This window comes from Oryctolagus cuniculus (genome assembly GCF_964237555.1).
Source record: "Oryctolagus cuniculus chromosome 17 unlocalized genomic scaffold, mOryCun1.1 SUPER_17_unloc_1, whole genome shotgun sequence".
Lineage (NCBI taxonomy): Eukaryota > Metazoa > Chordata > Mammalia > Lagomorpha > Leporidae > Oryctolagus > Oryctolagus cuniculus.
Window position 1 is genome coordinate 2,139,932 of NW_027208202.1, and position 27,880 is coordinate 2,167,811.

Genomic DNA, 27,880 nt, shown 5'->3' on the forward strand with positions numbered 1-27,880 from the left:
GCAAGCCTTCACCTACCCTTGTTGACCCCAAAGTCTTTGAGTACCATGAGTTTTTCAAACTGTGGGTATTCCTTCTAAAAATGAGTGGCCATGGTTTCTTAGGAAAGAGAGGCCAATTCTCCACTGATGTTGATGCACTGACATGCCCATGGTGATTGGTGACATCCCTGGTGAATGGAAATATCAGCAAAGGGTCTTTCCGGGTGTTTCTGACCCCCATGCTTTCCAGAACAGAAGAGGAGAGCTCAATGGCCCCTATGTGAAGAGCATGAGTGTGTCTGTGTCTGATTTTGTATGAACTCCTTGAGGGCTGTGTATATTAGTTATGTATGTCCACCGTATTGTGAAAGTCATGTACCTGGGTATTATGGATTGGTTTCTATTGGGATTTATTTCTAGGATACATATGTTTTTATGTGTTTGTGGTGTACACATTTGTAAATTAAAGGTAGTCCTGACTTCCTCCTTCCTTTGAGAGGGAAACATCCTGGAAGGAAAGATAGTGCTTTACAAGTAAGAAACAACTTTATCTTTTTTCTCTTTTAAAAAAGGTTTATGTATTTGAAAGGCAGTGCTACAGAGAAGGAGAGGTAGAGGTAGAGGGTAGAGGGTAGAGGTAGATCTTTATCTGCTGTTTTATTCCCCAGGTTGCCGCAACAGCCAGGGCTGGGTCAGGTAGAATCCAGGAGCCAGGAGTTTCATCCAGGTCTCCCATGAGGGTGTAGGGGCCCAACCACTTGGGAGCAGGCAAAGTTGCATTAGAAGTGGAGCAGCCAGGACTTGAACCGGCACCCATATGGGATGCCAGCCCTATAGGTGGCAACAGTACCCACTACACCAGAGCGCAGCCCCACAACATTATTTTTCAAAGTATAGAGGTATTTATGAAGTTATATACATGCCTTTAAATATTCATTCAGTATTTTCACACATTTCCTTAAATACATCAAGGGAGGAATGTGTCCAAGAGAATTACTTTTGCTATGTATCCCTTGCAGGACTGAAATTCCCATTGATGAACCAGTAGTCATCCAGAAATCTTGTTGAAATGAGGTCCAGGGGCTCATGGCCGATCTAGAAGCTCAGTCTGTCCCTATCTCCTGATCTTAGATTATGCATAGAAGTTCACATCCCTGTGCCCTCCAACAAGGGAGATAACCCACTCAATAGCAGAAGGTCCTTTATTAGACCCATTCTTGTGCTTCTACCTTTTTTTCATGCTTTATCCTCAGCCTCTGATGTGGGGATTTGTTGTCTCCCACATGTCCCTTTAGAATAGCCAATAAACCAGCCAAAGGTCCATAATATCCCTCCAAGCATATATGAGGCTTAACATGAATGGTTTTCAGCTGTTTTCCAAGGAAGTTACTTCTCTGGACTCTGCTCACTGTGTCTAAGACTGTAGCTCCTGTTCCATCCAGTTTTATCATCACTTCTGGACCTGATGCCTCAGAACTATCTGCATCATATGCAAGTGCATCAGGAGGCCAGCCCAGTGCCTCCACTGCATGCCATGCCTGTGTTTCTGAAGTCACAGTTATACACCATGTCATCCATGAATCTTGCCAACTGGTGCCTGGAATGTTTGGGGTCAGTTCACCCCTACATGCTTGCAGGGTAACAGAAGCTTGAAGAGCCTGTATGGTATCAATCTTGTCTTTTGCTATCAAGGGATGCCCATGTGTGTGTATATGTGTGGGGAGGCGGGGTTAAGATGCAGCTCTGAGGGTTAATGTTTTGGCATCATAGGATATGTTGCCACCACCAACACTGGTATCTCATATGGCCACCAGTTTATGACCTGCTGCTCCACCTCTGATCTAGCACCTTGCTCATGCACCTGGGAAAGCAGTGGAAGATGGCCCAAGTGCCTGGCCCCCTACACCCATGTGGGAGGTCCAGATGAAGCTCCTGGCTTCTGTCTTTCCCAGTCCCAGTCCCAGCTATTGTGGCCATTTAGAGAGTGAACCAGCAGTGAATGGGATCTCTCTCTCTCTTTCTCTTTCTCTCTCTTTGTAACTCTGCCTTTCAAATAAATAAATAAATAAATCTTGAAAATAATGATGCAACTGTGGGCCTGGCTCAACCATTCTACCATGGGGTATACATAGATAGTGAGCAGTAGAACATCTCCAGGCTACAGGAAGCCAGAAGATCATTCATGAACTCCTGGTATGTGAGTATATGATCAACATTGTATTGCCCAAGCCACCCAGTCTGTAGTCTCTCTCTCTCTCTCTCTCTCTCTCTCTCTCTCTCTCTGTATGTGTGTGTGTGTGCATGTGTGTATGTGTGTACATCTTTAATTGATCAAGAATTGGATTCATGATATTTTATGCATGACAGGTTTTTATTCTGGCACATGAAATTTTTTACATCAGCACAGAAATTTCAAAGAATTCTTTTGTTTTGAGAGTTTATTTCCAAGATAATGCATTTAAAGACAACAAAGGAGAAATCAATAAGGGTGATCCTGGGCAATTCTGTTTCAAACACAAGAGTTCATGGTAAGCCTGATGTATATGCTTGAATTTGTCAAAACTTATTTCTGCTGGAGTTGTGGGCCTAGGTGAATCTGAACTTTTGTGTACCTGTTTAATAGTCTAAGGGATTCAAATGCATATCAATCACTAATTAACTAAAAAAATTTGGTGTCTGAAATCAAATTTTTCTGAAATAAGGTTGATGTTAAAGTAAAGTGGAAGTTTTTAATTCTAAACTCAAATGACACAAATTTAAATAAGGAAAAAAAAAACTCCTAAACTTGCTGATTCAAAGAAATCAAAAGAATCTAAAACTTAATGATCCCATGAATGAAATGGTGACCCATAAGAAAAGGCTAACTAGTCACACTGAGAAAATAATTCTGTAGACATGATTGAAAATAACTCCATAATCTCAGATACTAATACTGACCCTCCATATAAAGGGAATAAATCAAGATTCACAAAGTTTGGGGACATTTTCCCTTATATATCAGGCCTTTCTATAAAGTACAAATAATCAGGTTAAGTTGAAAGAGGGGTTTTCAGAGATCTGAGATGGACCCTATGATCACTTCCAGAGGAAGGAACTGATGTGAGACAAAATGCCTAGAAAGTCATTACTGTAAGGACAGAGTGAAACAGCTAACCTGGCAGTGACTTTCTTCAGTGAAGACCAAACTAGATTCCTCTTGAGGCATTAATGGTGATGGGATTCACTAGGGTGACTGCTCTCTGGTCATTTTAAGTTCTACATTTGCTAAAGGTGTTTTCTTATAATGGATTTTCTTTGACATAAAAGCATGTGAAAATCACTAGTACTGGGTGACAAGAATTTAATGTCAAATCTAGCAGAGGACTGGTGAGGAGGGATGTTTCTGAAGTTGTCTCCTCCTGTATGCTTCAAGTTTCCGATGGCTTGGGAAACTCCAGCTCCTCTGCGTCCCAGTACTCCACACCAAAATCATCCAAGGAGCTAAAAATGTCTGCAAAAATGACATGGGTGCAGGGATCAGTGGGAGAGACAAGGATGATGTAGGGGTAGGGACAATGGGATGGGTGTGCAGTACTCAAAAGCCCTTAGAGGTAACCCTAGGTCCTGATATGCACAGCAGTCAGGGCCATGTTGCACTGAGGCCCATTTGTTTGGGGTATGGATGTCCTATAATTACGAATTCCCATTGAGCATTCACCTGGGCATCCTTCAGGGGACTAGCCACTTTGGCAGTGAACCTGATGTACAGGAAAGGCTAGATCTCTGGGCCACTGGGATTAAAAATCCAAGGCCCACTCCCCTGGGTCTTGTGAGGAGCAGGAGGTCTTATGACACAGAATGGGAGTCCTGACCCTGCCTTTTCAGTCCTTACCCCACAGGTCCAAGGCCTGTGACCTGCATGTTAATTATGGACAACTGCACAGAGCTCTTTGGTTTCCTTCCCTAATCTTGCGGAAGTTCTTTCTATCCTCCATGTAGAAGTCATCTTGGAGATTTTATTGGCAAAGAATTATTTTGTGGCATTAAAACCCAACCATTATTGCTTTGGTATATTTCAGCATGGAAAAAGTGATGGATGACATTTCTTTTGAAAGAGTTGTATATCCAGTGTGTATTTGTAATTGAAGTATAAAATCAGTGCAAATGAGCACACTGGGGACTTGTTGCCCTGCTCCTGCCACTCTTCAAAGTGAGCTTTGCCTTAATTGCTGACAATTAAGTTTGCCAGGAAGATAGAAGACTTTATAACCACAAAAATAAAACAATCAGCATGTTAAAAAGCCTCTATCCTCAGCCTCTGAGAAAGGAGGCTGAGGGCCCCAAAAGGTCTGGACAAATCCCCACAGCTCTTGCATTCTGTGTGAGCTCTTTTGTGATATCAGGATGGGATGGGTAGCCACAAAGATACAAAGGTGGGTGTACTGGGCTCTCTTCCTGGTGTGAGAAGGCACTCAAAGTTTCCTCTTTCTGTCTTGCCTCTTCCTAATCATCCTGAGTTGGATGTGGTCAGGGGCAACCCCCTGTGTTTCCCCACACCAGTGAGGCTCCTTGTTGACTTCAGGATGGGCAGGTAGGGATGCATCTTGTAGAGGGAGATGTTCAACAGCTATGGCGGCTCTTCCCATTAACAACACAACTAACAGACCCCTCCAAAGTCATTTGCCTGCCAATCCTGCTAACACCTCCAGCCTTCCCTTCAGATGAAAGCAAGTCCTCCTAGCAGCTCTAGGAGCTTCCATGGAATGGGGATGTGCTCCATGGAACCACCTCAGGGTACATTCTTCACTAACCTGTGTGGATCCTGAAAATCCATTCATCTCCACTCTCCAGGTCAAGCTCGATGGCAGCCTCTCCACTTCTGGGCTCCATTTTGTTGTCATCCCTGAGGTGTCACAAAGAATGTGAAGCAATGGAGTCTATGCCCTGATTTCCCTGACCCATGTCTACCTGCTTCAGACTCACAGTTCCTGTGCTTCTTTGTCTAGCTCCTCCATGTCCTGAAGGCTTTGACTGTAGTTAACATCAAGGGAACATGTGGACAGCTGGAAGGAGACCAGAGTGAGTTTCCTGAAGCAGGCATTGCAGGAAAAGACCTGTCTGACTTGTCTTGGTAGACACTAAGGACAGATTCAGACTTCCCTGGAGTCATCCCTCCCACCAAGTTTGGGACCCAGCTTGCCTGTCCCCAGGCCAGTTCCCTGTGTGGGCCAGCCAGGTTGCTCAGCACCATTTCATAGGGCAGTCTGGGGGCAGGAGTGATGACAAGGCTGATCAAATGGGGGGGGCTATAGAGAGATTGGATCAGCATCCACACTGCTATTATATCAATTGCCTGGATGACACCAGGTCCTTCAGGATGAGAATCATCAACTCTGTTGAAGAGGGAATGAGGGAGACAAAGGAATAGGAGCTTTTGAGCAAGAAAGCCAAAGAATCAGAAAGCGATGAATGTGGAAATCACTTACACCCAGATCGCTGCTCCCAAGAGAAAGTTCGGATGCTCCCTTGTAGCCTTCTGATTGCACAGGAGCAGGGAGTGATGAGGTTGCCAGAGAGAAGGAAAGGGAGGAGTTAGACTTGAGGTGAGGACTTGGACCCCTGCTGCTAGTTGGATGATGTAGGCCAACCTTTGGACCCTCTTGGAGCTCCGTCTCTACACCCCTGTTGCAGGGCTTGGGTGGCTTCACCTTTGTAAGGAGAGGATCTCTGAACTTTGACCTCTTCTTTCAGCCCTCAGATTCCCATAAAAGTGGCTAGGAAGTGTCACCTTGTTCCTCCCTTAGGTAGCCATGGTCCCTGTGTCAACCTGTGTAACACATTGTTTTCCATCTTTCATGTTTCCCCAATTTTGTCTCATAATTATTGTCCATTCCTTTTGTTCTGGTCAACCTCCACCAATCATATTATTGTCTGTGATGGGAGCTTTGGAGCCCAAGATAATGATATACTGCCACCTGAGGCTGGCATTGTGGTACAGCAGTTTAAAGTGCCACCTGTGGTGACTGCCCCATAGGATCACTGGTTGGTGTCCCTGGTTCTCCACTTCTGATCCAGTTCCCTGCTAATATGCCTTGGAAAGCAGTATAAGATGGCTCGTGCTTGGGACCCTGCCTGCTGTTTGGGAGACTCTGATGGAGTTTCAGAATCCTGGCTCAGCCTGGCCCAGCCTGGTCATTGAGGTCATGTAGGGACTGAAACATTGGATGGAAGATGTATTTTTGCCCCCCCCCCAGTCTGTAATTCTGCATTTCAAATAAACAAATCTTTTAAAAATCTATTACCATGCACGGCAATATACCAAGACCACTGTTTATATGGGGAGTGAGTGCATTGGTCTCCTGTTGGGCCCTGGAAAGGTAACAAGCACCCACACCATGTATCTGGGTTAACCTTGTGGAGTTTGGAAATATTTAATCATCAGTGCAATACCATGTTACCTGACCCATTTGAAAAGATGCCCCAATAAGGAGTGGAAATTTAATTTGTTCAAATTCTGGTAGTCTGCCAAGGAAGCAACAGAGACTCCATAGCAGGTGTATTCTTGGCCATATCAATAAATGGGACTTTCTAGAGTTTTCACTGAGCAGTGGATGGCCTGGGAAGTAGGACGCCTGGCATGCCTGAGGACATGGAATCTGCTGGGTATGACTAGAAGGTGAACAAGGCAGCTTGGTGTGTTTGGAGCAGTGCATCTGAGGGGAAAAGTGACACACAGCCCTGGTGCTGAGAGACCATCCACTGAAACCAGTACATTCCAAGGGATGAGGTCAGCAGAACCATGAGGGCCAGTGTGTACTTCCAGTCCAGAATCCCCTAAGACACATCCACTGGGAAGCCTGTACAGCTATGCAGTATCTCCAGTAGCAACTGGATAACAGCCTGTCACAAAGCCTACTCCAGACTTGGGTGAGATGGAGAATCCAAGATGAACTCAGACTAATGCTTTGCCCTCACAATTCTAAGTTGCAGGGGCCTCCCCAGTCAACTCAGAGGAAGTATTCTTTAACTTGGCCAACCCTGGGAGTGAGAGAGACTGGGATTGTAAACTGGAAGTAGGCAGTGAGGATAGAGCACACAAGAATTGTTCTATCTACTGGCTGTACAGAGGGGGAGGGTCCACTACTCACTATCACCTGGCACTTGCTACAAGGACTGTGTGAGTACAGGCCAGTGTGTGTGAGAGATGGTGTCCCACTGTATTCCATGGCCTTCTGCCTTCTGCCAAGTGAGTTGAGGATGCAACAAAGAGCCCTTCCTCAGACACATCTTGGTCTTTCACCTGCCAACCTTGATAAGAAAGAAATTTCTGTTTCTAATTCATTAGAGAATCTTAGGTATTGTGTTGCAACCTAAAATGGACTAACATAATGGTCAACACACAACTCAAACATCTCTTGTACTCTATATGCAGGCAGTGCTATCCTATCACAATGCAGGGGATTTGATCTTTGCAATGGTAAAGCCAGGGATGGTCAGTATTAAGCAAGTGTGAACATTTAAATAGTCAAGCAAGAAATGATTGTTAAAAATTCAGCTTGCTCCAATCTCATGGGCATAAAATGTCTTCCTGCTCCACAATTAATATAAAAATAACAAATCAGATGTCTACATACAATGCCTTTTTTTTCCTCTTGAGTTAATATGTCCTCTTAGGAGTCCAAAGCAGCAGATAATCCAATCGTTCCCCTAATTTGACTCTCTGGGATTTGTGGGTATTGCTCCTACCTGAAGAGGCTTCATCCTCACTGTTGGAATCAGAAATGCTCTGCAAGACCCAATCTTAAGAGACACAAACACAGACAATAAATGTTGACAGAGAGTCTTTCCTATTCCTCCCCTCAACCTGAGCACATCCTGGATTGCTCAACATGAACCTGCCCCTTCCTCTGTGCTCTCAGACCCTTCCTTGGCTCTGTGGACCTGACCTTCAGGCAGACATTGACCACAGCTTCCAGCCTTCCAGTGAGGGAGAGGAGCTGAAGGCACCACCTCTCAACATCTCACTTTCCCTAATACACTGAATGATGATACCTCCAGCCTGCATCTGAAAACCCCAAATCCCAGCCATGATGTGCATGCTCTGAGTTGTATGAGCTGGAGAATGGACCTGTCCCAGGCTAAGAGAGAACATTCTGTGAGCAGCTGGAACAAATTGTGCAGGAAGAACACTTTTTTCAGTAGCTCATTCTGGTTGCACTTGACTTGGGTCAGAGCCTGGACAGGTAATCAGCCTGGTGTATAGTCCAACAGTGTCTGCAAAGTGAGGAATAAAACTTTCCATCCCTGTGCTTGATCCCAGACCAGGGATATATTCCTCAGTCTGCCTATGGGTCCCTAGAAGGACAGCCAAGAGCCAGGCTGTGGGATGGCAATGTCTGAGGAAGACAGACCAGCTCTGGCCAGGCTTCCTGTACACAAGATTAGAAGAACACAGATGGACTTTGGCCCTGGGAACTCTAGGACTTTCCAGTGCTTCTAAATTACAGAGGAGCAGCAAGGGCACATAAACCCCATCACTGTGCTGAGCTTGCCCTGTGCTGGTGCCCATGCCCCTCCCCACCTGTCCTCTTACTGCAGTGTGCTGCAGCTCTGATGGCCCTGAGGTGGGATGGGCCCTCCAGATTCTATGCTTCTGCATAGATAATAATTGTGAGGTGATTTCCAAAATCCTGTTCCCTGTTCAGGCCCCAAAGGATCAGACCTGGGATCCTCTCTTTATCTGGCATGAACCTCATCTCTGGTGAGTCATGCCCTGCCCTTCTGGGGAGAGAAGTAGAGACATGGCTCCTATTATCTTACCCTCAGCAAGTTCTCTGTGTCTTTTCCATCATGAAATGAAGATGGAAGACACTGACATTGGAAGGACCTCCTCTTACCAAGCCATTACGAAGACATCTGGACAGTGCTCAAGCTAGCATCAAGGATGTGTCCTGCTCATTTTCACTCAGAATAGGGAAATCCTCTTCCTTCTATTTTTCCCAAGTGATGCTGCTGAACTGATTCTCCTGGTCATTAAATCATGGGATCCCTGCTGCCTGCCATGGCGTGAATGTCCTAGTATCTTCCTTCTGCCTCTAAACTTGCCCTCTGCCAGGGACCAGCCCAAGCTGTGCTCAGCTCTTTCGCATAGAGCGCATGGGGAAGCTTCCTTCAATGAATCATAGACTCGCTGTTGGCCACAGTTTTTTTTTTCTTTTTAGCCCTCCCAGCAGTGTGACCCTTCAGAACCATGGGGGCACAGTGATCTAGAGATGAAAGATTATAAGTAAATATTGTTGGGGTAGATAATCTGTGGGTTACACTAGTAAATGTTTGTCAGAGAAGCAGTCTCAGTACTTTGTGGGAAACATCTTGACAGTTAGAGACCATCTAATTCTATGAAAATGCAATGCTGTTCCCCAGAAAGCATTCTCCCAAAGGAATCCCACAGTATCCTTTGTTTCCTTTTGTGTTCATATGGACCTCACACCACAACCTTGAATTCTTTCCTTGGAAATGCCTTCTGAAGAAATCTGGAACCGATTTCCACTGGGAGGCTCAGAAGGAATATTGTGGGGTCCTTCAGACCCAGGACTGAGTTGACATTTTCCCACCTTGCAGTGCACAGGCACCCAAGGGCCCTCCGAAAAGGAAGCCAAGAGTCCCCTTTGGCAGTCAAATCTTAACCCCAACTAATTTGTCCCTGAATTTTGCCACATTTCTTACATAGCACACAGATACCATGGTTAGGCTAATGGATGACATCTTAGCAGCATGAATTGAAGGACAACGTTAGGTCTCAGAATTCCTGCACATCTATCTGATGGCTCCTCTTTCCCATATTTCTACCAGAATTGTGGGTTGTACAGATAAATTCAGAGGCTATCTTTCCCAGAGAAGACTCATGAATGGGGAAGTGTGAAAAGGGAAATATGTTGAGCAAGCTAGCAACACAAGGCAAGAGGCCTCCTGAGGAGTGAGATTTATTATTGCCTCGTGGTGCTGCTGGTATATTCTCTGTGCTTCTGAAACATTGTTTTGTCCTTATACAGCTAGGTGAACATTGCTCTGGGTTTGCTGGGATGTTTTCCTAGATAAACTGATGTGAATGACCAAGATCTATTAGGTATATAAGGAACAGCACCCAGTGAAGTATACAATTCCACTCTTGTTTATATACATGTTCCTGTAACCATGCAGCAATACCTATATGATTGCTTTTTTATTGAGATATTGATAGTGACTTCAGAGGAACATAACTAGGGTAATACGCACAAACTGCCAAAGTCATACACTCAGAATTATGTCACATGGATACTTACATAGAAAATTACCACTCCCATGCACAAGCCAGTATCTTCCTGGGACACCAGTAAATGATCATTACCATTCATCAGGAAATTACCAGACTCCAGTCCTCTTTTATAGCAGGAATTGGGCATCAGGTGCCCTTCCACACTAAAGCCCCCAAGATAGTCCCATCTGTGCTATCATCAGGACTATTCATACTACAGTGAGTAAGTGATTCCAGAATACATACCACTTGCTGTTCTTATTGAGATCACCTGTAATTAGAAAACGGCACCATGAGGATCAGGTCAATCTGTTTGCCCTTTGCACATTTCTTTAATTCCCTTAGTAACATTGGGAAACCATGTATGAGAGAGTGGTCATATAGAGGGAATCCAAAGACATGAGCAGAGCAGTGATACTCATGCCAACAGACATGAGCTCTTCATGGGGGACGTGTCTCTCCAGTCTACTTTGTTTGGAAATTATAAATTTTTTTGAAGGATGAGTAAATCCTGCTGAGAGAAGCTTGCTATGGTCCAGCCCTGGCAGTAATTTTTTTTCACTGTGTCCAGAGTCAGCTTTCTATTTGTGTAAACTCTCCCTTTCAGTTACCCTCACTGGGCACAGGGTATATCATGGACCCTCTCCAAATTCAGATTTTGCTCCTCTCTATATGATTGAGAAAGAAAGGAGCCAAGGAAGGAGGATTTCTATTTTAGTGGAAGGCAGGTAACCTTACCTCAGTATACTCCGGAGTTTCTTTATCCTTCGTGTCACCAGGAAGCTCCTCCCATGCATCCTCAAGGGGCACTAAAAAGACATATGGTGACTGTCAGTATATTGGTGCATCAGGGAGCATTGGTGGACATGGGCATGGGGTGATGGTTAAGGCGAAGGAAAAGAATGTGAAAGACATGAGAAACAGAGCCTTAAGCTTTTGAGCTCAAGGCAGCTTTATTTATTGAAACTATTTGGGGTAAATATCACCATGGTTGCTGTATTTCAGTAAGAGTTCTAGGATGACTCCTGCCCACTGAAAAGCCAAGCTAAACTGCTACTGTTGATCTCCCAAGGTCACTTCTACTCAGGGATCAACATCTGTTTATTTTATTTGAGTATGTCATTCCTTTATGAGCTTCTGAACTTAATTAAAAGCAACCTTTAGTGGGAGAAGAACTCAGTTGTAGGCAAAGCATCATGTTCATTTATTGCCAATCCCTAGGTATCAGCACAAGTCAATAAAGAAGATTTTCAAATCCTGAAATTCTACCATTTAAAAATGAGCACCAGTCATTATGTTGAAACTTTTCTCCTGACCTCATTGTTTTTATTACTATAATGGTATATAGTTACGGATTGTAGCATAAGAATTCATTGTATGCAGACAGTGTGTGATGATCAAATCATGTTGACATTTTCCAGCTCTCTCTCTCTCTATGTATATGCATGCCATGGAATTGTAACCTACCCTTCAGACACTCATGGGGCAAGGGTTGAATGAGCTCACTTACATAATGTGCAGAGGGTGATCAGTTTCTTTGTATTTTTTTTTTATTTTGTTTTTGTTTTTTAGAATTGAACCTTCAGTTGTGCATTTGGGAACACATTTTTCATGGAAATATGTACACATATACACATGCAAGCACTTTAAATGACATACACACTCACTCATTAAAAACTTCACCATACTGATGGACGGATACCCACTCCATCTGAATGACATAGACACTTCCAGGGCCTATCTTAGATTCCTGTAGCTATGGGCTAGTCTATCCGTTTCTTTCACCACGCCCCCAATCTTATTAATCTACCAGGAAACTGGAATCAGGTTGCATGTCCAGAAGAATACAGGCAGGAAGATCCCACTTTCTCATCACTTCAGTTTTTGTTCAGCAACTGAGGCATTCTAGAATACTTACAATTTTCACTGGATCTTGAGTCCACCTGCAGTCAGAGAAAGGAAGTCACTATAAAAGCAGATACTGTTTGCACAGGTCTCTTCTGTTGCTGACTTTGGGAAACTTGATGGTATACCGTACATAAGGCAATTGCCCCCAAATAAAGCATAGATGACACTTGTGTGCAAGATGTGAGCTTTTCACAGAAAATAAGCCCTGATGCTGCCAGTTCCCTGCTCATGTACCTGGAAAGGCAGTGGAGGATGGCCCAAGTATTTGAATACACACCAACCCATGGGAGACCCAGATGGAGTTCCTGGCTCCTGGCTTCCACATGGTCCAGCCCTGGCTATTATAGCCATTTAGGAAGTTAACCAGAGGATTTAAGATCTTTCACTGTCTCTCTGTCTTTCTGCCTTTCAAATAAAGAATAATTCTTTAAAATAAATAAGTGAAAAATTTAACATATGCAAAACAGCTATTGTGGAAAATGCCCAATACCACATAACTTGTAACTGTTGCTGTCGTTTAATGAAGACTCTCTTGAGTCATGTCTCACTTTATAATAGACATGCACTGGATGTTCCCCCAACAAATAAATTGTGGAAGGCATCTGCAATGTATGTGTTCAGATTTTTATATTTGAAAAAAAAAAAAAAACATTGACTGGGCCCATTGCTTTGTCACAGTGAACTGAACTGCTGCCTGCACTGCCAACAGTCCATATTGAAGTGCCAGTTTGAGTCCTGGTGGCTGGGTTTCCAATATGATGTCATGCTATTGTGCCTGAGAAGGCAGTGGAGAATGGCCCAAATACTTGGGCCCATATAACCCCTGTGGGAGGTCTGGATAAAGCACTGGACTCCTGACTTTGGGCTGGACCATCCTGCCTTTTGCAAGCATCTGGGGAGTGAACTACTAGATGGAAGATCTTTCACTCCCTTCCCTCTCTCAGTGTAACTCTGCCTTTCAAATAAATAAGAATAGTGATTGTATACAAATGACATTTCTGACCAAAAACCATAGTCATACCTTGCCAAGAGGTGTGGCCTCCTCATCTGCTCCGTCTCTCCTTATCTCTTCCACCAGGTGCTCAGGGGCAGCTAAGAGAACCATAGGATACCTGTCAGGTGTTGTGGATGAGTTAGGCAGGGAGACTTGATTGCTGTGGACATGGGACTAGGTTATGTGGGGGTGTTGGTGAGCAGTGAACAATGTCAAGAGTTCTGTACTGCACTAAGTAACAGAGCAAGAAAAAGACAAGCCAGCCCTGTACCCACAAGTAGCAGGAAGGGCACGTTATGTGGGCTTGGAACTGCACATGTGCCAATGCTGGGCCATCCACCTTAGTGAATGAAAAAGCCCAAGAAGAAGAGCAGAAAATAAATGAGAAGGGGAATTTTGGCTTTCTTACTACTAGCAACCAAATGATTATGAAGCAGTCAGTTTAGCAATAGGCGAATGTTATAGTGCACTGATTCCTTGATGATGTCTCATCATTGCTCCTGACCATTTTGTAGGCCATTTAAATCCCCACTTCTATATGTGTTTCAAGATCATTTACCTCTATGAATCTACATAAGCAGTATTACATTTGCCATTACCCATTCAGGTATTTTTAAATTGCTGTGGGCAAGTAGACATTTATTATTGTATATTATTTCAGTGGCATGAATTACTTGGCTGTGGTGTGTAAGCACAACACCTGTGTACCCCAACAGTTGTCACAATATCCAATCTAATCTCTGCATCTATAAAAGAAGAAATGTAACTCCCCCTCTTTCCATCCCCAACTAATCTGTACTTCCAGACCCTTTGAATTTGCCTATTGTATACATGTCATTGTAATGGAAACATGCAGTGTTTGTCTTTCTGTATCCACCTTATTTCAGTAAGTGTCATGTGTTACCATGTCCATCCATGGTGTGATATAAAGCTTTAATTCATTTTTACATATTATAACGATTCCACTGTGTTCATATACCACATTGTCATTACTCCTCCATTTGTTTGTAAATACTGGGAAATAATCCAGTTTTTTTTTTGTTTCTACTCTCTGCTTGCTGTGAACACTGAGGTACAGAGATACCTGCTTCATCTTCTGCTATCTACTTCTTGGTGATACACAATGGTGTTATAGAAAGGGAGAGACAAACCTCAAAAAGGCACAACTTAGATGTATCAAGCTGCCACCCTGAAATTTCTGCCTGCAGTTGACAGATGCAGAGAAGTACAGCTGAAATCAGCATAGTTGAAGCAGGGGTCACTGGAACCTGTTGCTCACAGAAACACATAAATGGGAATGTGGATGGCTGAGTGCACCTACTTGAGAACAATTCCAGTGGGGTTCCAATCTCACAGGGGTCACCACACTTCCATATGTTTGTGCTCCACAAGTCCACCAGATTCTCAAGGTGAAACTCAATTGAAAATCCCTTGTTTGCACAGGATAGCGTGAAAATGCCCTTTTGGAAATACTCAGGTGGAAAAGTGACCATTGTGAAATATACCTAGGGTGTCCTTCATAACAAAGTCACATTCTCCAAAGGAAACCATCAGGACCTTACAAGACCTGTAAAGGGGGCATCCAGACAACTCTAGTCCCTTCTAGTTTTACTAAAATAAATAGGGAGAATAGGAGGCTAGGGAATAGTTTGAGAGATAAAAGTTCAAGGATTCAGGTTGACTTAAAAATGAGTTGAAGAGGACAGAGGCAAGATGGCGGAATAGGAAGGGAGCACACTGATAGTCCGGGGAGAGATAGTTTAATAAAAGTGGAGATACTGCAGGTTCAAGGAAGAGTAGGGGAGGAAACAGCAGAAGAAACTCTTCCAGAATGCGTGATTCACAGCGGACCTGCATGGAGAGCGTGGGAGCCCACAGTTCGGGACACCAGCGGCAGACTCAACACACCAGCGCTGGAACACGAGGTGAGCCGAACCTCAATAGCCCGAGACACCGGCAGGCAAGCGGAGAGAGGAGACTAGAGGGAACGACCCCTGGGGGGGGGGGAAAGTTCACCAGGCTAACTGGAAGAGAGAGAGAGAAAAAAAAAAGGTGACTGGTACGGACACGGGTTTCTCTCTCTCCGCTCACCTCTCAAGGGCGAGCAAGACAAAGAGCAGGCACCATCTTGGACATACGTCATAAGAAGAGCAGCCTCAGGTCTGCACCAGCCCTGAGCCTAGCAGAAAAACCTGACTCTGGGCGGGGCGAATTAACAGAGATTAGGACCTAGTAAATTTGTGGTGCTACTGAACTGAGACTGTGAAAAAAGAGACGGTGGGGGAGAGAACTCACGGAATTCACCTGAGTACTCTCCAGAGACGCTACAATTCCGTAACTTTGGCAACCCAGTGGGAGACTGAAGGAGAATTTGAGCCCACTCTGAGGGCAGAACAGATTCCCTGTGTGGTCCTTGGGAAAGAGCTTCCGATCTCTGGCTCCTGTGGGTATATCATTTGCCTGCTAACTACCTCCAACTTCGTTCAGCTGTGCAGAATTACTTCCCTTTTGAATCAAAAAAAGAAAGAGAGGTTTACCACGCCTAACCTGGGAGTGTCACCTTTGGCACACCAAACAGAGCTCTCAGACCACACCCATCTCAAGCCCTAAGGCTCCATCAAAAACAGATAGTCCACTTAATCTAGAGTCATAGTATAACAAGAAAAAGCACCACAGTGAAGAAACCAAATAACTCCAATATGCCAAATAACAAACGCAAAAACCGAGGTAATAAAAACAAGGAAGTCACCATGACGCCCTCAAATGTAAAAGACACCCCAATTCAAGATTATGAAGATGATGACATAGAAGAAATGCAAGAAGCAGATCTCAAAAAATTGATAAGAACATTAAGAAGTTCTCAAAAACAAATTCTTGAACTACAGAAATCCTTAATGGACAAGATAGAAAATCTCTCTCGTGAAAATGAAATATTAAGGAGGAATCAAAATGAAACGAAACAACTAGTACAACAGGAAACTGTGATAGTGACTGAAGTGAAAAATTCAATAGATCAAATGAAAAACACAATAGAGAGCCTTACAAACAGAATGGGTGAAGCAGAAGAGAGAATATCAGACTTAGAAGACAGAGAACAGGAAAGGATACAGTCAGACCAAAGAAAAGAAGAGGAAATTAGAAATCTAAAACATATTGTCAGGAATCTTCAGGATACTATTAAAAAACCCAACATTCGGGTTCTAGGAGTTCCTGAAGGCATGGAGAGGGAGAAAGGATTAGAAGGCCTTTTTAGTGAGATATTAGCAGAAAATTTCCCAGGTTTGGAGAAGGACAGAGAAATCCTAGTACAGGAAGCTCACAGAACCCCTAATAAACACGACCAAAAGAGATCCTCACCACGACACGTTGTAATTAAACTCTCCACAGTGAAACATAAAGAAAAGATCCTAAAATGTGCAAGAGAGAAACGTCAGATTACTCTCAGAGGATCTCCAATCAGACTCCCAGCTGACTTCTCATCAGAAACTCTACAAGCTAGGAGGGAATGGCGAGATATAGCCCAGGTACTAAGAGAGAAAAACTGCCAGCCCAGAATATTATATCCTGCAAAGCTATCATTTGTGAATGAAGGTGAAATAAAGACTTTTCATAGCAAACAGAAATTGAAAGAATTTGTCGCCACTCGTCCAGCCCTGCAACAGATGCTTAAAGATGTGTTACACACAGAAACACAGAAACACGGTCATCAGTATGAAAGAAGATAAAGGAAGGAAACCTCACAGCAAAAGATCACAGGGAATTCAAAGCATATATTAGAACTTATCTTTGGCAAATGGCAGGGCAAAGTTACCACTTTTCATTAGTCACATTGAACGTTAATGGCCTGAACTGTCCAGTTAAAAGACACCGATTGGGATTTGCTTCTTAACCTGATGCAATTTTAAATGATGCTTAATTTTGTTTTTAAATTTCAAATCCTAGCTCTTACCCATACATGGAACAACAATGAAATGTACATGTAATTCACCACTTTGCTACACTAACATTGTTCCAGAGGTACTTATGATGTACTTTTGAATTTTCTATACATGCAATAATGACATTTGCTAGCAGTTTTATGTCTTCCTTCCCAATATGTATGCATTTTGTATCCTTTCTTTGTGTTACTGCACTGTCTAGTAATTCCACCATAATATTGAAAAGTAGTGGTGAGAAAAAGACACTTCCCCCTTTCTCCACCTTAAGGGAAAACTGTCCAATTTCACTATTAAAGCTGGTTTTGGTAGATATTCTTTATCTAAAAAAAAATGAGTTGAAGCATATGTTGATACAAACTTTTCCTTCTCCCATTCTTCACCTCCAGTTCAACAGGGTCTCCACAAATAACAGTGAATTAAAATGCAGATAGTGATGAGTCAGGTTATAATCAGGAGTATGAATGAAAATATAGAGGCCATTGGAAAAGTAACAGAACAAGAGAAATGGAGGACACAGACACCTCAGACTGCTAGAACCATGAGAACCAACCTTAGTGTAAACTTGGGAGTTGAGTCAATAATAACACACCATTGGCCCAACTAACCAAAAAAGGAGAGAGAAGATGCAACTCAATAAAATTAGAGATGAAAGGGGGAATGTAACAACAGTCACCAAAGAAATAAAAAGACTCATCAGAAATTACTATAAAGTGTTGTATGCCAACAAACTGGGAAATTATCAGAAATGGATAGATTCCTGGACACATACAACCTACCTAAATTGAACCACGAAGACATAAAAGCTAAACAGACACATAACCAAGTCAGAGATGGAATCAGTAATAAAGGACCTCCCAACAAAGAGAAAGCCTGTGACCGGATGGATTCACTGTTGAATTCTACCAGACATTTAAAGAAGAACTAACTCCAATTCTTCTCAAGCTATTCAAAACAATTGAAAGAGAGGGAATCCTACCAAATTCTTTCTATGAAGCCAACATCACCTTAATTCCTAAACCTGAAAAAGATGCAGCTGAGAAAGAGAATTACAGACCAATTTCACTGAGGAACATAGATGTAAATTTCCTCAATAAAATTCTGGCCAATAGAATTCAACAACACATTAGAAAGATCATCCACATAGACCAACTGGGATTTATCGCTGGCATGCAGGGATGGTTCAACATTAGCAAATCAATCAATGTGATACACCACATTAACAGACTGCAGAAGAAAAACCATTTCTGCATCTCAATAGATGCAGAAAAAGTATTTGATAAAATATAACATCCTCTCATGATGAAAACTCTAAGCAAATTGGGTATAGAAGAACATTCCTCAACACATTCAAAGCAATTTATGAAAAACCCATGGCCAGCATTATATTGAATGGGGAAAAGTTGGAAGCATTTCTACTGAGATCTGGTACCAGACAGGGATGCCCACTCTCACCACTGCTATTCAATATAGTACTGTAAGTTTTAGCCAGAGCCATTAGCCAAGAAAAAAAAATTAAAGGGATACAAATTGGGAAGGAAGAACTCAAACTGTACCTCTTTGCAGATGGTATGATTCTTTATTTAGGGGATCCAAAGAACTCCACTAAGAGACTATTGGAACTCATAAAAGAGTTTGGCAAAGCAGCTGGATATAAAATCAATGCACAAAAATCAATAGCCTTTGTATACACAGGCAATGCCATGGCTGAAGAAGAACTTCTAAGATCAATCCCATTCACAATAGCTACAAAAAATCAAATTCCTTGGAATAAACTTAGCCAAGGATATCAAGATCTCTATGATAAGAATTACAAAACTTTAAAGAAAGATATAGAAGAGGATACCAAAAAATGGAAAAATCATCCATGTTCATGTATTGGAAGAATCACTATATAAATGTCCATTCTCCCCAAAGCAATTCATAAATTCAATGTGATACCAATCAAAATACCAAAGACATTCTTCTCAGATCTGGAAAAATGAGGTTAAAATTCATATGCAGGCACAGGAGACCTGGGATAGCTAAAGCAATCTTGGACAACAAAAGCAGAGCAGGAGGCATCACAATACCAGATTTCAAGACATACTACAGGGCAGTTATAATCAAAACAGCATGGTCCTGGCACAAAAACAGATGGAGAAACCAATGGAACAGGACAGAAACACCAGAAATCAATCCAAACATCTACAACCAACTTATATTTGATCAAGGATCTAAAACCAATTCCTGGAGCAAGGACAGTCTGTTCAACAAATGGTGCTGGGAAACCTGGTTTTCCACATGCAGAAGTATGAAGCAAGACCCCTACCTTACACCTTACACAAAAATCCTCTCAACATGGATTAAAGATCTAAATCTATGACCCAACACCATCAATTTTTTAGAGAACATTGGAGAAACCCTGCAAGATATAGGTGTAGGTGAAGACTTCTTGGAAAGCCCCCAGAGGCACAGGCAGTCAAAGCCAAAATTAACATTTGGGATTGCATCAAATTGAGACGTTTCTGTACTGCAAAAGAAACAGGAAAGTGAAGAGGCAACCAATAGAATGGGAAAAAATATTTGCAAATTATGGAACTGATAAAGGGTTAATAATCAGAATCAACAAAGAGATCAAGAAACTCCACAAAAACGAAACAAACAACCCACTTAAGAGATGGGCTAAGGACCTAAATAGACATTTTTACAAAGAGGAAATCCAAACAGCCAACAGACACATGAAAAAATGTTCAGGATCACTAGCCATCAGGGAAATGCAAATCAACACCACAATGAAGTTTCACCTCATTCTGGTTAGAATGGCTTACATACAGAAATCAGTTAACAACAGATGCTGGTGAGGATGTGGGAGAAAAGGCACACTTATCCACTGTTGGTGGGAATGCAAACTGGTAAAGCTACTATGGAAGAGAGTTTGCAGGTTCCTCAGAAACCTGAATATAGCCCTACCACATGGTCCAGCCATACCACTCTTTGGAATTTACCCAAAGGAAATTAAATTGGCAAATAAAAGAGCTATCTGCCCCTAAGTGTTTATTGCAGCTCAATTCACAATAGCTAAGACATGGAATCAACCTAAATGTCCATCAACAGAAGACTGGATAAAGAATTATGGGATATGTACTCTATAGAATACTACACAGCAGTAAAAAAATGAAATATGGTCATTAGCAACAAAATGGAGGAATCTGGAAAACATCATGCTGAGTGAAATTAGCCAGTACCAAAGGGACAAATTTCATTTATTCTCCCTGATCTGTGACAGCTAACTGGGCACCTGAAATGAAACCTGTAGAAGTGAAGTGGACACTATGAGAAACAGTGACTTGATCAGCCCTTTTTTTGTCCTGACTCTTGAAGAACAGCTTAGTATTTTATTTTTAGTATTTTCTTGTTCTACTTAATACCATTTTTGAACCTTTTAATTAACACGTAATTATTCTTAGGTGTTTAAATTTAACTGAAAATTAATCCCTGTCAAAATAAGAGTGGGAATAAGAGAGCGAGGAAATGTACAGTTCAGCACACACTCACTCAGTCTTACCCCTAATGGTAGAGCTAGCAAGTTGCCATGGGACTCCAAATACCATTATTTTGGCATGTACCAATTCCATCTTATTAGTAAAGTGATCAATTAAGTTCATAACTGATCATAAAGATAGTATTAAGTGTCAAATGGACCACATAAAGAAGATCGAGTGCTAATAATAATTGATAGAATTAAAAAGGAGAGAATGACCCAGCATGGGAAGCAAGATGCACAGCAGACTCATAGAATGGCAGTTGTCCTAAACAGCTCTCTGGACTCAGAATCAGCCCTTGTGGCATTCGAATCTGGCTAAAAAGCCCATATGAGTATTTCAGGCAAGGAAAGCCAAGACACTGTGGCAAAAAAAAAAAAATGACCTAAATGAAAGATCTCTTTGAGTGAGATCCCAGCAGAAAGAATGGGCAATCAAAGAAGGAGGTACCTTTCTCTGAAGGGAGGAGAGAATTTCCACTTTGATTATGGCCTTGTCTAAGGTTGGAGAATGTGAATTAAAGAAGCTTCCATAGCCTTGGCTGCTCATGACAAGAGCCTCGGGTGATTACTGACATCATAAATATTAGTGTCAATTGTTAATAACAGGAGTCACTGTGCACTTACTCCCTACATAGGATTTCTGTCCTTAATGTGTTGTATTATGAAAATAAATGGCAAAACTAGTCTTCAAAAGGTACTTCATACTTTGTGTGTCTGTGTGGGTGCAAACTGTTGAAATCTTTACTTAGTATATACTAAGTTGATCTGCTGTATATAAAGATAATTAAAAATGAATCTTAATGAAGAATGGGGGAAAAATATTTTCAAACTATGCAACAGATAAAGGGTTAATAACCAGAATCTACAAAGAGATCAAGAAACTCCACAAAAACAAAACAAACAACCCACTTAAGAGATGGGCCAAGGACCTCAATAGACATTTTTCAAAAGAGGAAATCCAAATGGCCAATAGGCACATGAAAAATGTTCAAGATCACTAGCAATCAGGGAAATGCAAATCAAAACCATAATGAGGTTTCACCTCACCCCGGTTAGAATGGCTCACATACAGAAATCTACCAACAACAGATGCTGGCGAGGATGTGGGGAAAAAGGGACACTAACCCACTGTTGGTGGGAATGCAAACTGGTCAAGCCACTATGGAAGTCAGTCTGGAGATTCCTCAGAAATCTGAATATAAGCCTACCATTAGACCCAGCCATCCCACTCCTTGGAATTTACCCAAAGGAATTTAAATTGGCAAACAAAAAAGCGGTCGGCATCCTAATGTTTATCGCAGCACAATTCACAATAGCCAAGACCTGGAACCAACCTAAATGCCCATCAACGGTAGACTGGATAAAGAAATTATGGGATATGTACTCTTTAGAATACTATACCGCAGTAAGAAACAACGAAATCCAGTTATTTGCAACAAAATGGAGGAATCTGGAACACATCATGCTGAGTGAAGTAAGCCAGTCCCAAAGGGACAAATACCATATGTTCTCCCTGATCGGTGACAACTGACTGAACACCAAAAAGGAAACTTCCTGAAGTGAAATGGACACTATGAGAAACGGTGACTTGATCAGCATAGCCCTGACTGTTAATGAACAACTTAATACTTTATCCCTCTTAGTAGTTTTTTTTTGTCTGTTCTACTTAATATGACTGGTTTAATTCTGTAATTAATACACAGTTATTCTTAAGTGTTGAAAATTAACTGAAATGTGATCCCTTTTAAATATAAGAGTGGGAATAAGAGAGGGAAGAGATGTATAATTTGGGACATGCTCAAGCTGACTTGCCCCAAATGGTAGAGTTAGAAACATACCAGGGGATTCCAATTCAATCCCATCAAGGTGGCATGTACCAATGCCATCTCACTATTCCAAGTGATCAATTTCAGTTCACAATTGATCATAATGAAAGGTCTAAGAGTCAAAGGGAGCACATAAACAAGTCTAGTACCTGCTAATACTAACTGATAGAATAAATAAAGGGGAGAGTGATCCAACATGGGAAGCGAGATACTCAGCAGACTCATAGAATGGTGGATGTCCTAAACAGCACTCTGACCTCAGAATCAGCCCTAAAGGCATTCGGATCTGGCTGAAAAGCCCATGAGAGTATTTCAGGCATGGAAAGCCAAGGCACTCTGGCAAAAGAAAAAAAAAAAAACAAACAACAACAACAACAAAAACCTAAATGAAAGATCTCTGTGAGTAAGATCCCAGTGGAAAGAACAGGTCTTCAAAGAAGGAGGTACCTTTCCCTGAAGGGAGGAGAGAACCTCCACTTTGACTATGACCTTGTCTAAACAAGATAAGAGTCGGAGAACTCAGAGGGCTTCCATAGCCTTGGAAACTCATGACTGGAGCATAGGGAGATTACTGATGCCATAGACAGGAGTGTCAATTGGTAAAGTCAACAACAGGAGTCACTGTGCACTTGCTCCTCATGTAGGATCTCTGTCCTTAATGTGCTGTACATTGGGATTTGGTGCTATAATGAGTACTCAAACAATATATTTCACTTTGTGTTTCTATGGGGGTGCAAACTGTTGAAATCTTTACTTAATGTATACTAAACTTATCTTCTGTAAAAAAAAAAAAAGAAAGAAATTATCAATTCCCAACTTGACTCTCACTGGGATTAAACATGACAATAGGTCTGATCTGATTTCATCATCATTTAAAAAATCATCTATTATTTTTCACTTTATGTTTCTGTGTGGGAGCAAACTGTTGAAATCTTTACTTAATGTATACTAAGCTGATCTTCTGTATATTAAGATAATCGAAAATGAATCTTGATGTGAATGGAAGGGGAGAGAGTTTGGGAAAGGGGAAGGTTGTGGGTGGGAGGGACGGTATTGGGGGGGAAGCCATTGTAATCCATAAGTCGTACTTTGGAAATTTATATTCATTAAATAAAAGTTAAAAAATCAAAAAAAAATGAATAATGGGATGGGAGAAGTAGTAGGAGATGGGATGGTTTGTGGGTAGGAGGGTTCTTATGGGGGTAAAACCACTATAATCCAAAAGTTGTACTTTCAAACTTATATTTATTAAATAAAACTTTTTATTAAAAAGTAACATTTCTTTATTGGTTCAGTCTCCATTAAAAATGTACCTTACTAATGGAACTGTCCTGAGAAAAAGGAAAGTGGGGGTCAAGTGTGAAAACTTTCTGTTCAGGTTTCATATTTTATCTGCAACTGTTAATATTATGACTTAATATTAGTATGAAATCTGGTAGCATTCTCAGTGAAGTGTCCATTTCAGACCATGTTGCACAATCAGGCAAACATGTGAACAGTTGACTGAGATGTTACTACTAACAGTGACCCCAAGTTTAGTGTTAACATGTCTTTCCACTGTAGTGGTCACCATGCTGATTGTGTTGACCAATTTTAATTTTGCAAACATGGAATGAAAGACAGATAGCATAGCTTTTAAGAGTTTTGTCTTAACTATGAGACCCTGAATAAAGTGGAATCCTGATTGTTGAATGAGCTTACTGATTGAATTTTCACAGTACCTTCAACTGACTCCATTGTTGGGGGTATAGTGTTTTTTGGCAAGACACGGATTTTTCTGACCTTCTGTATGGAATGGGCAGTCGATGTTCTTGACCTTCGACTTCCTTTTCGTCTAAAACACTTTAGACAAGATCCTGGAACAGTTTGACAATACAGACAGCTGTTGACATCCCAATGGTGGAAGACCACAGAGAGGTGTTTAATCATTGCAGTTCCTAATTTTTATCCCAGTTTTCACATTCAATCATGCAAAACCATCTTCTAAATCACAGTTGGATGTTAGGCAGACCTTGCACTTTGATGAACATTTCCTACCCATCAGTTTGATAGTGTAGCTAAATACCTTTGTTGAGATGAGAGAACAGGGACCTGTGCTTGACAGTTCAAATCTTAGAGAGAAGCTGCTTGTACCTGAAAAGTTACAGAGTCCTCCCACCCCCCACTCCACCCCACAACCAGCACGTTTCTAAGTTCCCTGTTTTGAGATGTGGAAATATTTATATGGCCCTCCGTGTTGTGTTTGAGCTCAAGTGATTAAGAACAAATGAATCTACATCAAGCCTGATTGTCTGAAATTCTTCGATCTTCAAATGCCTGGAAGCACAAGCTGACCACCTGGTAGTGATTGAATGCAGGGAGGATAACTGACCACAGAGGAGGAGAGGATAGAAATTACTCTCCTTCCTTTTGATGTGTAGGAAGCTTTACAGTTCATGGACAATCTCGGTCATTCCTATGTTCCCCACATAGCCCCAAGCCATGGGCAGATCAGAGCCTATTTCATGTGATTTACTATGAAGCAAATTGAAAATTATGCATTGTCTGTGAGTTGTCCACATTCATAACACTGATAAGTTATGGATCTGGGACAATCTCATCATTGGTTCCCTAAAGGATAGAGGACCATGAATATCTCCACTAGAACCCTGGACTAAGAACTCTAAGTGGCTTTCTGACATCTTCCAGGGCAGGATTTCCTCAGGAATAGTCTTGCTCGGGGCAAAGTCCTGGAGACAAGAGAAATCCTGACTCAGATGCCTTCCTGACTTAAAATAGGTTTCTATTTTAAGTTTCTAACAGGTTTCTATTCCTGACTTAAAATATGATGCTTTCCTCCAGGACATCCTCTCTGATGGTCTGGAGAAACCCAAACTTATGCCCATCATGGCCCAGCATCTTCACACTATTATTGGCTCAGCTTTCTCCATGGCCAGATGTTCCCACAGGGCCAGTGGTGTGTTTGATTTTAAAGCTGGGTCAAAACTCAGGACATCCCAGAGCAACTGCCATATGAGGGTGAGCCAAGCATTGACTTCTCTGCCATGGCCAATGCTGCATGAACACTGAACAGAAATTCACCCAAAATGGGGCATTCCATTGTTGTGGTGCTGGGGGATGGGGAATTTGGGATCAGATTGTTGCAGGGAATTCATGTGGCTCTCTCGGTACTGAACTGGTTAATACTGGGGAGGTTCATTAGAACATAAGGCTGACCCCTCTTCCTGTGTCTCTTCTGTGTGACTCTGCTTGCTCTTCTAATTTTCCATGATGATAGGACACAATATGGACATTTGATAAGGGTATCTGATCTTTGAAATCTGGACTTGAGAATATTGAGCTTATGGGTCTTCTTTCTTTATAGTTTACCCTGTCTCATGTGTATTTTTTAATGTCACAAAAAACCTAGTACTTACACTTCATAGAAAGTGGCTGAGCAGTCTAAAATCTCTGTCTGATAAAAAGACAGTGTCTGTACAAACTCTGTGTGCCCACCTTCATGCCCATGACTTCCTTCACCAAAACCCAGTCCCTAGGAACTCTTCAGCTCTCCCTAGACCCTGCAGGGACAGCATACACAGTTCCCTCTCCCACTGGCAAGGCTCATTCATCGTCATACTTGCCCCCATACAACCTGTGATTCTGCCTGAGGACCCTCAGGAAGACCCTCTTCTCTCTGTCTTCAGATGTCTGTCCCAGTGACCAACAGCACGGTCCCTCCTTCCTGTTTTCCTGACAATCCCCAAACAACAGGTTTCATGTGCTTATTCACCTCATGGAAACCCTCCCTGAAATCCCAATCTCTTTCCAATGTGACAAAAATTATTTGGATTCAAACTGTTCTTACAGTCTTGGTCTCAGATGGTGAACTCTACAGACAGAAGAAATTGGCTTCAAAGTTCCTTTTTGTGTGATGTCTTATGTGTTTGGTCTTAATTTTACCTGACCTGATGACAGTAGTGTGAGTTTCTTTCATTCATTTTCTGAATAAGCTGTGAACAAACTCGGCATTAGGAATAATGTATTTTTCAAAATTTAGGAAATATTTTGAAACAAACTTAATAGCAGCATCAAAAGTAGAAATTGAGTAATACAAATGACAAATGCATTTAGAAATCTGTAGACAGCCTGGAATGGGGGAAATGAAAGTCCATGGGGAAAGTGTATTAAACAGAAGTGGCCCATTGGAAGAAACATCATTGTGAAAGTCAGTGTGAACCTACCTGCTGGACAGCAGTTGAGATTTCCCATCTTGGACCACTCTGGATATGACGATACACACGTTACCACTGCACTCAAGTTTGAACCTTTCAGCTCAAGAGAGTGACAGTTGGAATAGCAGGATGATGTCATTCACCATGTTACCATGGTGACAGGACACCATGGAATTTTCAAAGTGAGCCATACCAGTCTTTAGGTGATGCTGTGCTGCTGTCTACATAAATATTTTTGTGTCCAAGCATATCATTTTGGAGTCCAAGTTTGGTTTCCTAAACTGACTCCAAGACACACTTATTATCATTCTCTTCCTTTGAAGGAAGTTGAGTGACTTAAAGGACCTATTTCCATTAGAGTTGATGGTTAACAGTTTTAATGTGAGGCACGTGTACTGAATCATGTCATCTGCAAACATGGCTATTTTGATTTTCTCTTTTATGGGTTGTGAAGCTCATTGTTTCTTTAATTCTGTAATTGCTCATGCTAATACTTTAAACACTATAGCAAGTAAGAGTGGTAAAAATTGGACATCCTATTCTTGTTCTAGATCTGACAGAAAATGCTTTCAAGTTTTATGAATTCAGCATGATACTTGTTGGTTTGTCATATACATATATGTATACACACTTGTAGCTGTATCATTTTGAGAAATGCTCCTTGTATAACTAATTTTTGAGAGTTTTTTATAATGAATGAATGCTGAATCATAGCATATGATTTCTCTGCATCTATTGAGATGAACATATGGTGTTTGTTCTTCATTCTGTGTCTGATCTTTTTGATGTAGCATTGGACTCAGTTTGCTAACATTTTGTTGAGAATTTCTACTTCTGTGTATATCAGGAAAATTGGTCTAAGTTTACTTTTCATATTATGTCTTTGTCTGGTTTTGGTATTGGAGTAACACTGGCCTCATAAGAAGAATTCAGCAGAATACTCTGCCTTGAAAACAGTAATTGCATGACTGGTGCAGTAGGCTGAGCTGGTCCATGTCCAGCTGCACTTCTAACTAAGCTCTCTGCTTATGGGCTGGGAAAGCCACTGATGATGGCCCAAGTGCTCAGACCCCTGCACCCAAGTGGGAGACCCTGAGGAAGCTCAAGTTCCTGCCTTTGGAACCAGCAGATGGAATACCTTTCTCTGTCTTTTCTTCTCTCTGTAATGCTACCTCTCAAATAAATAAATCTTTTTTACAAATCCTTAAAAACTGAGCCTGAACAG

General features: G+C 41.8%; 3 protein-coding genes across 6 annotated transcripts in view; 1 reads left to right on the forward strand and 2 right to left on the reverse strand.

Moving 5' to 3' along the window:
• The window catches only part of LOC100355262 (L-lactate dehydrogenase A chain), a 591,718-nt gene that overhangs the window by 457,743 nt on the left and 106,095 nt on the right, over nt 1-27,880 (reverse strand). The window lies entirely within an intron of this gene.
• Nucleotides 1-27,880, forward strand: part of LOC103346317 (intracellular hyaluronan-binding protein 4) — a gene marked incomplete at its 5' end in the record, with an annotated part of 80,313 nt that overhangs the window by 42,442 nt on the left and 9,991 nt on the right.
• Nucleotides 2,255-26,765, reverse strand: LOC138843042 (uncharacterized). 3 transcript variants are annotated; one of them, XM_070067649.1, is made up of 11 exons: nt 26,665-26,765; nt 24,163-24,297; nt 13,182-13,252; nt 12,171-12,195; nt 10,991-11,061; nt 10,499-10,523; nt 7,705-7,758; nt 5,445-5,494; nt 4,942-5,021; nt 4,770-4,861; nt 2,263-3,469 (listed from the first exon to the last, which is right to left on the reverse strand). In XM_070067649.1, the coding sequence occupies exons 1-11, from the start codon at nt 26,690-26,692 to the stop codon at nt 3,387-3,389; spliced, it is 714 nt and encodes a 237-aa protein (XP_069923750.1). In that variant the 5' UTR covers nt 26,693-26,765; the 3' UTR covers nt 2,263-3,386. The 3 variants fall into 3 exon arrangements, with proteins under 3 accessions (XP_069923751.1, XP_069923749.1, XP_069923750.1); XM_070067648.1 differs by lacking the exon at nt 26,665-26,765 and having other exon boundaries at nt 2,257-3,469; nt 24,163-25,383; XM_070067650.1 differs by lacking the exons at nt 7,705-7,758; nt 26,665-26,765 and having other exon boundaries at nt 2,255-3,469; nt 24,163-26,594.